Source organism: Tenrec ecaudatus, chromosome 10, assembly GCF_050624435.1.
Source record: "Tenrec ecaudatus isolate mTenEca1 chromosome 10, mTenEca1.hap1, whole genome shotgun sequence".
NCBI classification, from domain to species: domain Eukaryota; kingdom Metazoa; phylum Chordata; class Mammalia; order Afrosoricida; family Tenrecidae; genus Tenrec; species Tenrec ecaudatus.
The window spans coordinates 51,727,244-51,742,555 of record NC_134539.1 but is presented as its reverse complement, the minus strand read 5'-3'; the positions used below and the strand labels follow the sequence as shown (position 1 = coordinate 51,742,555).

General features: G+C 46.6%; 1 protein-coding gene across 9 annotated transcripts in view; it reads left to right on the top strand.

Moving 5' to 3' along the window:
• The window catches only part of TNC (tenascin C), a 99,608-nt gene extending 92,710 nt beyond the window's left edge, over positions 1–6,898 (top strand). For all 9 annotated transcript variants that reach the window (XM_075560384.1, XM_075560383.1, XM_075560385.1 and 6 more), the window contains 2 exons: positions 3,026–3,189; positions 6,142–6,898. In XM_075560384.1, coding sequence (XP_075416499.1) covers positions 3,026–3,189; positions 6,142–6,252 — 275 coding nt within the window. In that variant the 3' untranslated portion in view covers positions 6,253–6,898. The remainder of the gene's footprint in view (positions 1–3,025; positions 3,190–6,141) is intronic.
• The last annotated feature ends 8,414 nt before the right edge of the window (positions 6,899–15,312 follow it).

Genomic DNA, 15,312 nt, shown 5'->3' with positions numbered 1-15,312 from the left:
TTACAGTTATGAAGTAGCAAAGAAAGTCACTTTATGGTTTGGGGATCACCCCAATATGAGGAACTGTATTAAAGGGTCATGGCATTAGGAAGGTTGAGAACCACTGCTCTAGAGCCAGGGTCCTGGATCTGGATGGCAGGATTACATTTCTGTTTGTTAAAGCCCCCATTTGTGGCATTTCTGGGGGTTGGGGTATGTATTTTGGTCACAGAAACATAAAATAGATGGGAGTCAAGACAACTGAGATTGAGTTGCAACTATAAACACTTGGAAATGTGCTTCTTCTTATCCATTTTCAAATATCACCTATGGAAAAACTCTCTTAGAGGTCTTAATATTTGTCTAATCCACTGCTTCTCTGCTTATGATGTCCAAATGCTCCAGTAAGAATCCTTTTAAAGAGCAGATGTTGATGCAAGTGCTGCTGCTGTCTCTGTGAGCTGGCATATGCTCCATGCGTTCAGAGCAAACAATACTCTCTGTCCTCTGAGACATCCTGCCAAGTGGTCATTGGCCTCCGCCTGCATATCCCTGTGACCGGATGTACAGTATCTCCCAAGGGTCCCTTATTCTATGGATGTCTTTGATTTGACATGACTTTTGCTTGTCTTGTCGCTTCAGATTAGAGAATTTAATAGCAGCGTGTGCTTGGGTTGATTAGGTAGCATCCTCTTTGTAAAGGTTCAACACACACAACCCCGTTGAATTTCCACAAAGAGCTCCTGCATGCTCTCACCAGTGAAGGGCTGCCTGCTAACGAGGAGGTCGGGGGTTTAAATCCATCCAGAGGTCCCTTGAAGAAAGGTCTGGCTCCCTACTTCTGAAGGCCGTGAAGCCCCTCAGCAGCACAATTCCCTCTGACACGCACATGTGGGAATCGACTCCACAGCAACTGACTCCATGATCTGTTGTTATTGTTGTTGTTGTTAATTCCCATGAAATCTCTACCTGAAAGACAACGCTACTCTACAGGCAAGGAAGCGGACGCTCTGAAACGTTCAGTGCTTTGCCCAAAGTAAAATTGCTTGTAGAAGGTGGACCCAGGATGCAAAGTTGGGTGCAGCAAACTGGTGCGTGCGGGTGTTCTTGGTGACGAGGAGGGAGTGGATAGCGCAGGGAGGTCCATCCCCACTGTGGGAGGGGATTCGGTGATGCCTATGACAACACAAGAAAGCGGGACCATGGTGCCTTTCTCCCCTCTCATGAACCCTCAAAGGAAATGCCCATAAAGAGAAAGGGCTACAGTTAGAAGTGTGCCCAAACCAGGTTCTGCCGAAGCCTGCTGAGCTGGCAGTTGACAGAGGTCAGGAATGGAGATACCCAGGGGCTGTCCTAGTTTTCATTCCTGCACCCCTCCAAGCATCCTGACATCTTAGTGTCTGTTTGAGTGGCTTTAATAAACAGCAAAAGGTTTCTGTTTTGTTTCTGTCATTTGGGCGGGAAACCCAAATGTAGGGTGCCAGCTCTGGGCAAAGGCATTCTCTGTCTGGGATCTGGAGAAAGGCCCTTGCGTCTTTGAAGTTCTGCTCCTGGACACCTGCGCTCTGCTGACTTGTTTCATCCCTCTTATATTCTGAAAGATATGCACCCAAGATGCACCCTGTACCAATCCTGCCACATGAATATACGAAGATGACCCATTTCCAAATGGGATTATAACCATGGGCTAGAGCAGGCGTCCTCAAACTGTAATGGCCCGTGGGCCATAGGCAGCCCGCTGAGGACATTTATCCAGCCCACCGGGTGTTTTTGCCCCGTTTGTTTTTTTTTCCTTCAAAATAAGATGCGTGCAGTGTGCATGAGAATTTGTTCATAGTGGTTTTTTTTAATAACTATAGTCTGGCCTCCCAATGGGTCTGAGGGACAGTGAACTGCCCCCCTGTTTAAAAAGTTTGAGGACCCCTGGGCTACAGGTTAGAACTCACGACATATATTTGAGCAGTAGGGGAGGGAGGGAGCATACTTCAGTGGGTTGCACCTGGAAATAAATAGGGCTTTAACCGAGATGGCCTCAGGCTAGAGGATGTTGTTGCAAGCAAGCAGCAGGAGGGCCCTGGCCTCCTCCCAACTTACTCTGTGCTTGCAGGGCAAGAAGGAGCCCCACAGCTTCTCCTTTACGAAGAGAATGTGTGTGCGTGCGGCTGCCTTTCCTGTGTGCTTTTGGTTTTATCCTGGAACCAAGGGTCCCTCTAGAGAGTGTCTGGTTTCGTCGATATTTACCGGCACTCACTGTAGCACCACCCATTACAAAGGCATTCAAATCCCTTTGGAAACTGGCTCGAAAGACTGGGCCAGAAGGCTTCAGCATCCTCACATACCTGTGTACCATGTTTGGCCGGGATTGGCAGGCGAGGGTGCTTAAAAGGAAATGGCATTTCAATGTTCCTGAAGTTTAATAAATTAAATTACCAATTAGATTCCCCAGGCGTACTGTATACAAATGGACTACTTGTTCAAGAGGAGAACCCTGGCCACCAGACAGACACGTTTAGAAGAACTGGAGGACGCGCAGGCTGCGTGGGGTCACTGAGTACCTGGAAGGCTTAATTACAGACATGACTACAAATAGTTGTATTAGCGGGGAAAGCATATCATAATTTCAGTGCAGATTTCCCACTTTATTCTCTGAGGGCTTTACATAAAAGGAATGCAGGAAAATCTAATAGGATAACGCTGGCAACCGTTTGCAGGCAGCTTTACCTGTTTACCATCCACTTTCAGACCCACTTAGCCTGTTCACCGGTAAATAGAATCCATGTGCCGGTCTCGTTTTAATGAGGAACTGAGGGTTCTATTAGCCTTGGTACAAGGGACTGAAAGAGATGAAACTTGAACCTGGACCCTCCAAAGCCATCCACACCCTCTTTCTGTCTCATTATGCTTCTTGTATCAGAAATGAGTCCAGGTGTCCCATCCAGTGTTCCATCCAAAGCTCAAGGCCAATCCCCCTCTGGGTCTGTCCTTCTCAGCCTGGCAGGGAAGCTCCAGGTTAGATTTCTCAGCTCCATCTTTTCCCTCCTTCCAGGTGACTCTATGGCCTACCACAATGGCCGATCCTTCTCTACATTCGACAAAGACACAGATTCGGCCATCACCAACTGCGCCCTGTCCTACAAGGGGGCTTTCTGGTACAAGAATTGTCACCGCGTCAATCTGATGGGCAAATATGGGGACAACAACCACAGTCAGGTAAGTGAACTAGTAGGGAGAGGAGTGTGTGTGTGTGTGTGTGTGTGTGTGTGTGTGTGTGTGCGCGCGCGCTCTGGGTGGGGGTGGGGGGTGCGGATTCCCAGGACAGGGTTCAAGATATCATTTGGTGCCGATGGGAGTCCAGGTCATCCTCTCCATCCTGGCTGAGTTTGGCAGGCAGAGACTCTCTGGGAGCATGTAACCAATTGAGACGGAATCTCAGTGACACTGAAGATCCGGTAAGAGAACAGACAGCGCATGTGGATCCTTGAAGACACCAACAAGAGCGCTGGTCAAGCGGAATCCAAACATGGAGAGAGACTTTTGCTCAGACACCGTCTTTCTCAGACCCCCAAAATATTAACAGAGAAGAATGAGGGTCTTGAGGTGAAGCAAAGGAAAGATGCAAAGGGCCCAGCGTGCCACCTCCTCTCGGGGCAGAGAGCCCATACCTGGCCTGGAGGCACACCTGGGACTCCAATGCCCTGGCATGATGCCCCAATCTTCTAACCCTTCATTTTGGGAAATGTAAGACAGAGACCCAAGAGTGTACTTACTATTCACTGCACAGGGGACTCTGGGCTTCCGTTCAGGATGATGGGAAATTTGGGGACCTGATCATGGTGCTGATTGAGTATGACCACAAGATTGATGTTGCTGAGGTGTGCATGGCAAATGGCAAACGTTGTGTTACATATATATTTACCAAAGCAAAAAAACGACAGGCATTGGTTTCTGCCACATCCAGCGAGGGCTTAGGTCCAGCTCTGAACCGCTATCAGAGTAAAGGAAGACAACGGAGGAAGAGCACATGGCACAAGGACCCAGCTGCATGGCCGCAGTCCCCTGTAGCTGAACAATTACAAGCACATTTGCCCATTAAATGCATCACCCAGTTTTCAATGCCACATCCCTGTCGGCTTCAGAGACTTCCTGATGTCAGTGGATGCTGAATAATCAGAATCAAATAAAGCATTGCTGTTTTCCCTCCTTCCTTCATCATTAACTTCTCCATGAACACCTCGCAGCCCGTGCAGCTGGCGGAGAAGAGAGGGGCAACGTCTCCGGAGTGCTTGGTGAAGTGGAAGCTATCAAATCCGGAGTCTGAGGGCCATTTGGATCTGATGGGCAGACTTGGCCTCTCTGGTTTTCAAACCACCTGCCAGTTGCCGTGTAGTAGATTCTCATTCACAGTTATCCCAAGTTTTGCTTCAAACTGGGTCTTCGATGGCTGATCATTTCTTCTGAGGAGCCTGAGGAGACTTGAAGGTCCAATCTTTCAATTAGCAGCAGAGAGCGTTAACTGTCTGCACTGCTTGTTGGAGCCAGCCGACAAGCCGAACAGTCCTGAAAGGGGGAGTGAGGATTAAGGAAAAAAGAGAGACAGAAAGTCTTGGGAGGGCAGCAGTCTGATGGACTGAAGCACCCGAGTTTATTCTACACACTCCTTATATCCATGCAGAAACAACCCGGGGTTTATTCTTTCATTGTTAAGCAAGCACATTTGATACACATAGCAACTCTATCTTCTGCCAAGCCAGACATCCTTGAGAAAACTACACCACCTGTTTTTCCCAGACCTTGCTTGCTTTCTTGTCCTTGACAGTCTGTTCAAAGCATAAGGTCACAGAAGAAATCAGCCAACACTGACACATAGGTCATGAGACTTCTCAGACGTTTCAAGGCTGAGTCTTAATGGCCTTCAACAACTGCTCCCTGCTATCTTTCTGCTCTTCTATCAAGGATCTACCAGGTGTCCATAGACCATGCAAGATGTTAAGCACCCGACTACTCACTGAAAGGCTGCCAGTCCAAACTAATCCAGAGATAACTTTGAAGGCCTGGTGACCGACTTTTACAATCACCAGCCTTTGAAAATCCCGTCGTGCACCCTTCTACTCTGCAACACATAGGGCGCTGTGAGTCAAAATTGACTCAACATCAATAGATTTGAAGGCCTGGGTACAAATATAATCTTTTCTTAAGAGAAAACCTTTGGCCCCCATTCCAAAGATATTTTTGACCCAAATTCCAAAGGTATTGCTTCCTAATTGAAGGTAAGGAAATACTATTTACGCAGGACCTACAATGTGCCCAGCTCTATAATTACTCCCTTGTAAATTTACTGAATCTTGGAAGCTTCCTGGCAATGTTGGAATTATCCGACCTGCAGGGAGACAATAGTGAAAATGAGATTCAGAAAGGCTTAATAACATACTCAGGATTATTTAGGATTCAAACAACTTTCTAGTCGGGTGACAAGCTTTTTGGTTCGTGTATATTTTTTCTGCTAGTCCACAGTACAACCTTACAAATATATTTAATGAGAATCTTGGGAATTATGGATCTCCTTATATAACCCAAATCCACTGCCATCGAGTTGACTTTGACTTCTAATGACCCTGTGTCGTGTCTCCAAGGCTGTCAATCTTTGCAGGGGCAGACAGCCTCATCTTTCTCCTGAGGAGCAGCTGGTGGATTTGAAGCACTAACCTTGCAGTTAGCAGTCCAACACCCACCTAACACTGCCACCAGGGCTCTTTTCTCTTGGTGCCGAGTCCTTCAATCCAGGCACCTCCAAGCGTGACCCAAATTCTGGCAGCACTTATTTCTAACGATGGTGACTTGCATCTTTCTCAAGATGGTAGATTAATGCAAACTCTGGTAACATCTGCCTAAAGTACAGGATGTTTCAAGATGGTAGATGAATGCAAACTCAGGTAACATCTGCCTAAAGTACAGGATGAGGTGCTATTCAGCCAACCCTCTTGAAACGTCATGACACAGACCGACAGGCAAATAAGAAAGGGACTGCTCGGAAACACTAGATGCTCAAATTGGAACAGAGCTTACTTATTTCATTGATCATCTAACTGGAAATGGCCAGGGAATGCTATGCCTAGCAGAAACCAACCTAGAGACCTCATTTTCTCTCTATCTTTATTTTTGCAGGGTGTTAACTGGTTCCACTGGAAAGGCCACGAACACTCCATCCAATTTGCTGAGATGAAGCTGAGACCCAGCAACTTCCGAAATCTTGAAGGCAGGCGCAAGCGGGCATAAATTACAGGGACAACTGGGTAAGGGAGGAGGCGGGCCCAGAGAAAGGAAAGAATTGTACCAAAGGATCAATACAACCAGTCCAACCATCTGGCTGCACCTGGACATGTGGCAAGAGTCAAAGTTCACCTTGGATCACCGAGGCCAACAGGAACAACAAGCAAGCTCGATCACTTGGCTATGACTTCCTTCACACCAAAGACAACAGTCCCCTTAGGTTTCTGTCTTGATTCAGCAAACATCTTCCAGTGACAGCATCACCATGATTTCTATTTCTCTTGGGTGGCTCTGGGAATGGGAGAGGGTAGGCTGTATATTGGTAGTTTGCTATAGGGCCAGCTGTATCTTAAACAAAGCTGTATAATTAATGATCGCTATTTTTGTTAGCAACGTTTTAAATATGTGTCATTGGAAGACGTCCCTTTTTTACATTTCATACAACAGAAGCAAGGAAAGCTATACCATTTTGATCTTAAGGACATGATTAATATTATTAATATAAGAATAATGTTGATGATAAAAACTAAGAGTTTTTAAAGAGATCTCATTTCCAAAACACAGCTGGATAGTACCTGATTGTATTTTTGGTTGTTGTGGTTTTTTGGGGGGGGTTGTTTTTTAATAAAAACACAAGTACTTTTAAGTTTGACTGTTATTCTACCTTGCCTCATTGAGTCTGAATTCTACCAAAGTCAATGTATCTAAACACAGAGAGGAATGCTATAAGGAGAGATAAAAAGAGATGGTGGCCAAAGAAAGAGAAAGAAAATAGATTAGAAGTTTTGTTACACTTGATTTTGCTTTTATGGACATCTTGACGAGGCCAACTTTTCTGAGCAAAGTTGGTCAAGATTGAACAATGCTTACAGCTCAAGACTTGGATTCTTGGGCAATACATTGAAGACTTGGGGTTTAAACGCTGCTTTTATACCCACTTTCACTGTAATGTCTTACATGGACTTTTATTACACAAAATAAGATTATTATTACACGAGGGTTTAAATCGCCAGCATCCTATTGCCTCCGGTCAAACTCAAGCTCCCTGTGTCTCATTTTCCTCATCCCTACTGTGTGGAGAATAACTCTCCTCACTTCACGGCGTTTAATAGAGGAATCAATAGCTCTTTCATGGGAGGATCTTACCACAATGCTTGACATGTATTCAATGCTAGTAAGACCCCGAGTTGGCACTCAACTATGGACCAAAAGGTTAGCAGTTGAAACCCACCTGGTGGCACCTTGAAGAACAACCTGGTGAGCTACTTCCACAAGATGCCAATCACTAAAATCCCTGTGGAGCACAATCCTACCCCATACACTTAGAGTCACCGTGAATGGGATACGAAGTCACCACCACAAGTCTTGTTTGAATGTTCCTTTATCACTACTATCAATCATAGTGTAGTGGTTATAGATTGGACTGCGATCCCCAGGGTGGGCAGTTCAAAACCACCAGCAACTCTATGGGGAAAAGATTGGGCTTTCTACTCCCATAAATTGTTACTGTCTATGGAACCCACAGGGGGTCGCTGTGAGTCAGCGTTGACTTGATGGCAGTGAGTTTGAGGGTTTGGGGGATATGGTTTTACAAATAATGGACTTTGTTGACAAAAGTGCAGTGATCGGCCTATGGCTCCCTACCTACTTCATAAGATAACTTGAGTTCCAATGCGGGCCTTGAGGTGTTTGATTCTCCTGCACTCTGCAAGGCCTGGAGGAGACCGTCTCCTCCCCGAGGGAGTGGGTGCCATGGGGAGGGAGCACATGTCGCTGAACAGGATGAGAGGTGCGTCCCAGTGGGCCACTCATCCTTCCACCAATCCCTTAGTCTTAGAAGTAGAAATCACATTAGGAATGTCTTCCTCTCCCTAAATGGAAGGGAGCCCAGTGTTACCACCTGGCCTGAACACTTGAAGGGGCAGTGACCTTGTTGCCAGCACCACCGGTCTGTTTGACCTCCGCAAATAGAGTGAGTTAGAACCACACGCTGCTCAAGCAATGGCTCAGTAGTGAGCATCGGAAGAGCGTATGCGCTTATCTCGCGTCAGTAAGTGCTTCACTGCTGAGTTTACCTTCTTGAATAAATGCCGCCATGTTATATTCACAATTTGCTGTTCCACATCATGAAACTTGTTAGGTCTGGCTCATAAGGAGCCGGCGCACAGTAGAAGGAAGTGCTGCCCTGCCCAAATTACCCCCGCACGACACTTGTGTTGGAGCCACTTTCTCAGTCCACCTCCTTCAGGGAGGTTCTCCTCGTTGCTGACGGTGCTGTACCAAGCATGATGCCCTTCTCCGGGGACCAGTCTCTCCTGATAACATGTCCAGAGTAGGTGAGATGAAATCTTGTCATCTTTGCTTCTAAGTATAGCTAATAGCATTTAATATTCTGCAAAATCATAAAGGCATCAAGTCTTCTTTGGTCTTAGTTAGTTATCATCCACTTTTCCCATGCACTTGGTGAAACTGAAAATACCATGAGTTGGGCAGCCACGCCTTCATCTCAGTGATACCTTCGGTGTTTGAAGGCGTTTGAGAGGTCTGTGGCAGCAGGTTTGTTAAGTGCGATGTGTTGATTGGTTTCTTGACTGCTGCTTCCAGGAACCTTGATTGAAAATGAAAATCCTAGACTTCAGGCTTCTCGTTGACTATCAGGATGTTGTTTCTTTGTCCGGTTGAGAGGGTTTTTGTTTTCTGTGTGTTAAGATATAATCTGTACTGAAATTAATAGTCTTGGGTCTTCATTAGTCAATTCTTCAAGGGCTCTTGTTGGCTCATCTGCATAGTGCAGGCTGATCATGGGCCTTCCTCTGATCCGGACACCACATTCTTCTTCATATTGTCCAGCTTCTCAGCACACAGATTGAGTAAAGGTGGTGAAAGGATACAACCCTGAAGCACACCGTGTTATTATTATTATTATTAGCCATGCGACAGCCCCTGGTTCACTGTGCATGACTTCCTCTTGGCCTACGTACAGTTCTACGCCAGCATAATTTTTAAAAATCATTTTATCACAATCCATCAATCCACCCATTATGTCAAGCACATTTGTACATTTGCTGCCCTCATCATTCTCAAAACGTTTGCTTTCTACTTGAGCCCTTGGTATCAACTCCTCGTTTTCTTTCCCCTTACATAGGCATAATTAATTATGGGTTCTGGCATTCCCATTCTCCATGGGAGAGAGAATGAGGCTTTCTACTCCCAATCAGTAATCGTCTCAGAAATCCACAGTGTACAGGCAATTCTACTCTGTCCTATAAAGTCTCTATGAGCCAAACTCGACTCAAAGGCGGTGAGTCTGGGGAGGACACTTTCCTCACTGGAGAAACTCAAACAAACCCCGTAACAACCAAACCTCATGTGGGATGCTCTCTCAGCCCCAATCCCACGCCTTCTCCAAAGCTGCAAATGAATAAACAGTTCAGCTATTTCCCCAGAAGCCACACAAGATCAAGATTCTGGTTGATCTAAAGCTACGTCAAGTACCAACACTGGGAAGTTGCCAATACCACCAAATGAGTATCATAGGGAGAAAGACTAAGGAAACAAGGTGTGAGCCACATGCCCTAGACACAAGTGTGCCTTCTCTATTGGGAAAGACGTGTTGAAATTCTGCTCTAGTCTCCAAATCCAGGATCCCTCCGCCACCCTTCGCCCCTTCAGAGCCTACGGACTGCTGTGAAGAAACTACATGTATTTCAGGCTCGGGTACCTCTGGCCTCCAGTTGGGTATCAGTAGGAAGTAGCAACAGAATACTGAAGGGAGACCAGAGGGAGTTAGACAAGCTGGGTGTTCTCCCATTTCACCTCTACCCTGTCGCCTTAGACTGGCAGTGTCCCTGCCAAAGGGAGGCCACAGGGCCTACTGGGTGACCACCTCCACACACATCATCCGAGTTTCTCCGGTGAGGCTTCCAGCTCTTGCGAGACCTTGTAACTGCCCTAGTCCTTGCAATTTTTCTCCACTGGGAACCCCTTGGGAACTAGTTCCTCAACTTAAACTCTCCCCGGGATCCTGATGGACACACGCACTCTGCTGGGAGTCCCATATTGTGCCGCCGTGTAGCTGCCTGCTTGCCCGACTCCATCACAATCTCCGCCCACAGCAATCTCTCACAGTGGATCGTTAGACTAATGTTCAGCAAATATGGAATCAAACACAGAAACAATGCTGAGGCTGGCACAGGACCAGGCAGTGCTTTGTTCTCCTGCACGTAGGGTCACTGTGAGTCGGAACCAACTTGCTGGCACCTCACAACAACAACATTTAAAAAAATCATTTTATTGGGGGCTCGTACAACGCTTACCACAATCCATACATCCATCCATTGTGTCAAGCACACTCGTACATTTGTTACCATCATCATTCTCAGAACATTTTCTTTTTACTTGAGACCTTGGTATCAGCTCCTCATGTCTCCCCCCACTTTCCCTCCCTCATGAACCCTTAATTTATAAATTGTTATTTTTTACATGTTTTACACGGGCCAATGTCACCCTTCGCCCACTTTTCTGTTGTCTGCCCACCTGGGAGAGTGTTGTATATAGATCATTGCGATCGGTTACCCCCTTTCTCCCCTCACCTTCCCCTTCCCCTCCTGGTATTGCTAATCTCAATACCGGTCCTGAGGGGTTTATCTGTCCTGGATTCCCTGTGTTTCCAGCTCTTATCTGTACCCATGTACATGCTCTGGCCTAGCCGGAGTTATAAGGTAGAATTGGGGTCATGATAGTGGGGGTGGGGAAGCATTAAAGAACTAGAGGAAAGTTGTGTTTCATCAGTGCTATACTGCACCCTGACTGACTTGTCTCTTCCTTGTGACCCTTCTGTAAGGGGATGTCCAATTGTGTACAGATGGGCTTTGGGTCTCCATTCAGCACTCCCCCTCATTCACAATGATATGATTTTTTGTTCTGTGTCTTTGATGCCTGATACCTGATCCTATTGACACCTCATGATCACACAGGCTGGTGTGCTTCTACCATGTGGACTTTGCTGCTTCTCAGCTAGATGGCCACTTGTTTATCTTCAAGCCTTTAAGACCCCAGATGCTATATATTTTGATAGCCGGGCACCATCAGCTTTCTTCACCACATTTGCTTATGCACCCATTTTGTCTTCAGCAATCATGTCAGGAATGCCGGATTATTAGAACAAAGTGCTCTTGTATTGAAGGAATATTTGAGTAGAGGCCCAATGTCCATCTGCTACCTTAATAATAAACTTATAAATATATGTACATAGATCTATTTCCCCGTAGTCATATATAAATATATTTACATATGTGCATGCCTGTATTTAGACTTACATAAATGCCTTTTTCCTCCTAGTTTTTTCCTCTATTTCAGCGGTTCTCAACCTGTGGGTTGCAACCCCTGTGGGGGTTGAATGACCCTTTCAGAGGGGTCACCTGATTCATAACTGTAGCAGAATTACAGTGATGAAGTAGTAACAAAAATAATTTTATGGTGTGGGTTACCACAGCATGAAGAACTGTATTAAAGGGTCATGGCATTCGGAAGGTTGGGAACCACTGGTCTATTTCCTCTTACTTTCCTCTTGTCCCACTATCTTGTTCAGCCTTCATTCGGATTTCAGTAATTCCTCTCAGTTACGTGCCCTTGATCAAGCCCTACCAGGCATCCTACACCCTCCTTGCTATGGATTTTGGATCCCTTGTTGTTCCCTTGTCCCTCAGTTTATTAACACCTATTCCTCTCCCCCTGCCTCCCCTTCTCACATGTCCCGCCAGAACCATTGGTCCTGTTGTTTTCTCCTCCAGATTGTTTATCCCACCTATGTTATCTAGATAGACATGCAGAGACAATAATAAGCACAAAAACAAGGCAGAGAAAAACAACAACAGCAACAAAAAACGTCTGTAAATAGTTCCAGGTCTCTTTGTTGATCTTGAGGAATGTTTTCCAATCGAGTTGATGGGGTGCCAAGCCCTGGCCCCAAAGTCTATAATTGGTATTCTAACGGGACTTCATAGCTTTGCTCCCCTTGCTGCTCTGTTGCATGCCTTAGCATTTCGACCCAGAGTGGTGGGGTTAGATCAGGCACAACTCCCGCAATGTCCCTCCATTTTCAACCCTCAAAGTGCTTTGGGTCAGTGAGGGATGTTGTGTCTAGTGGTGGGGCCGTCCTCATTGTCCTCTCTGTCCATTAACTGATCTGATCAGGAATATCACCCTCAGGGCTTGGTGGGCCAGGATATATTCCACTCTCTCCTTCCCTCTTTGTTTGTTCCTGTGTGCTCAGATCAGATGTGGCCCTCTCCCTGAGCTGTCGCTTCAGTGCTGTCCTCTGAAGTGAATTCTTCTTGGGGAGTGGAGGGCGGTTCACGTAGTTGGGATTAGGGTTGGCCCCGCAGACTTCTCCATTGGTTCCTTGCTTCATACCAGTGTGTTGCATTCACATCTTGGCGCACTGGGTTGAATCTGGTCCCTCTTTCCCTGTGGAGATATAAACAACACTCTCCCCTTGGGTGGATTGGTTCCCTGTTCCCCTGCTGCCCATGTCATTATTTTTCTTTTCCCCTCCCTTTTCGTTGGCTACCATATGTATCTCTGGATTGGGTCTAGCCCCTGCCATAGTAGCTGGACCTCACCCCAGTAATGTGTGGATATATAGCTTTCCCTTTGCCCCTTTTGCATTTTTAAGCTTACCTCAGTGGACTCATGTACTTGTCCTTTTCTGCTTGCCTTGCTTCAGTTAGCATAATTTCCTCCAGTTCTTTCTTTGTGGCGATGTGCTTCAGGCGTTCATCATGGCTTTTCAGGCATGCATAGTACTCCATTGTATGCACGTACCACAGTTTTTAAATCCATTCAACCATTGATCAAAACTTGGGTTGTGCACCGCATGTACCCCTGGATTGGGTCTGGTCCCTGCCATACTACCTGGACCTCACCCCAGGAATGTAGCTTTTTCCCTATGTTCCAACTCCTTGCAATTATGAACTGTGCCGTGATGAACATTGGAGCACAGATGTCTGGCTGTGGTTTGTTTTTTGCCTCTTCTGGGTATTTGCCCAGCGGTGGGATTGCTGGGTCATATGGTGGCTCAATTTCCATCTGTTTCAGTTATCACCATCGATTTCCAACAAAGCTCCTTTTATCCTGGAAGCATTTCCCATTGTGTCGGGACCCTGCCTCCCAGGTGATAAAGGCCTCCTGAAAGCCATCAGGGTAAAAGATAGTCTTTTCTCTGCCCCGTGACAAGCACACACCCTGGGCTATGCATCTGAACCCCCACAAAGGGATTGCTCACTTTAAGCAAAGAATGCAAACCAAAGAGTGTGTGAGGTTGGCCTCCCCCTTCAAGCATCTAGCAACAGTATCATCCATCAGAGAGGCAAGTGGCTGGCGCCCTTTAGAAGGTTTGCCAGTGTCTTTCTGGAATGATGAAGGCTATTTTCGGCAATGGCAAAGGCATGCTGGGTGTAACAATATAAATAATATTCCTGCGACCTGAGGGCCTTCTGCGTGGACTTCTCTGAACTTCCAGTCCATTTCATGAGCCTCCTGAGACCCTTCTAGCCTATTCCCCCTATGATTGGATCGGTGACCTCAGATGATTTGTGTGACTTACCTGGACATACCTTGATTTTCATCGTCTGCCCTAGACTGTGAGCCCCTTAAAACTATGGGCTCATGTCTTAGATTCAGCACTGTGCCAGGCACTTGAAATCATTGAAGTCATTTAATTACTCACAGGGGTAATTCTACTCTGTCCCACAGGGGGCCAGGAGTAGGAATCAGTGAATATGGCTGGAATGCACATGGCTAAAGGATGGGGGTGGGGTGGGGTGGGATCTGGCTAGGAAAACTTTGTGTCTTCTGAGTGAGTGAAGCTGTGATATAATCAGCTGTGGTCGTTAGAAAACTCCCTCCCACACTGGAAAGGCATTAGCCCCTCGGCCAGTCCTCTGTGGACCAAGTCTGGGAGTTTTCCGACCCGCAGTTACTAGGAGTTGGGCGCGTGTATTATATTGATAGCCAGCAGAGGGCGCACTCCCCTCATGCACCTCCCTTTCAAGGAAGCCCACATAGGAATTTCAAAGCAAGATGCTGCTGCCGTCCATTGTAAGTCAGAGTCACCCCATAGGATAGCATAGAGCTTGTGTTTCTGGGGTGGTAAATGGCTATGGGAATGGACAGCTCATCTTTCACCCAAAGAATGGCTGGAGGGTTTGAACACACCCAATCCACAGCCCCACCAGGTCTCCTAAAAAGCAGATGAATGCCCCTGATTTGGAAATCTGAGTATCCCCACGCCAATCCCAACCAGAATTGGAAAATGAATTCCAGTAATTACCAAAATAATAACCCAAAATAAGTAGCCCCCCAACCCCCGCCCATTGTCCTGCACATTTGCAGCTATGAATTAAGAAATATGGATTCTGATCAATGAAATGACTTTCAAGTTCCCCTGGGCTCTGCCCTCAGCGTGGACTAACACCTGGGCCAGCTGACCTCCGCTCAGGCTCTTGCCATCAAGCCAGAGTGCCGCTATCAACAGCCGTCCGTGGATTCTTTCAGGGGTTCCTCCATTCCGCGCACTGGGAATGGGGATGGCTGCAGCTGGCTGGTTCCCTCGCCACACTTAATGGTTTGCAAAGCCAATTGGAACCAAACAGCTTCTTTAATCATCTTTGTAGTGAGAGCTGAGCTTCCCTCCTCAGGTGATGATTACCAAATAATCTGGCTCGGTTGCTTGATTTAACCCAGGGTCCCTGAAATGAGAACAAAGACAATGCCTCCTGATTATAATTCTGATGATTTACAGGCGACAATAAGCAGCTCCTGGTCTGGAGGAAGAGCCGCCAGAATAGCTGTCTTTTCCTAAAATTAGCTCAGGTGATAAGAGTGGTCAGCAGTTCAATACCACCAGCTGGGTAATGGAAGAAAATGGAGGCTTTCTGCTTCCATAAATATTTACAGCCTTGGAGACCCACAGGGCAGTTCTACTTTGTCCTGTAGGGCTACCGTGAGTCAGAGTTGATTTGATGGCAATGAGTTTGGTTCAATTGGTTTCCTAAAATTCAAAGA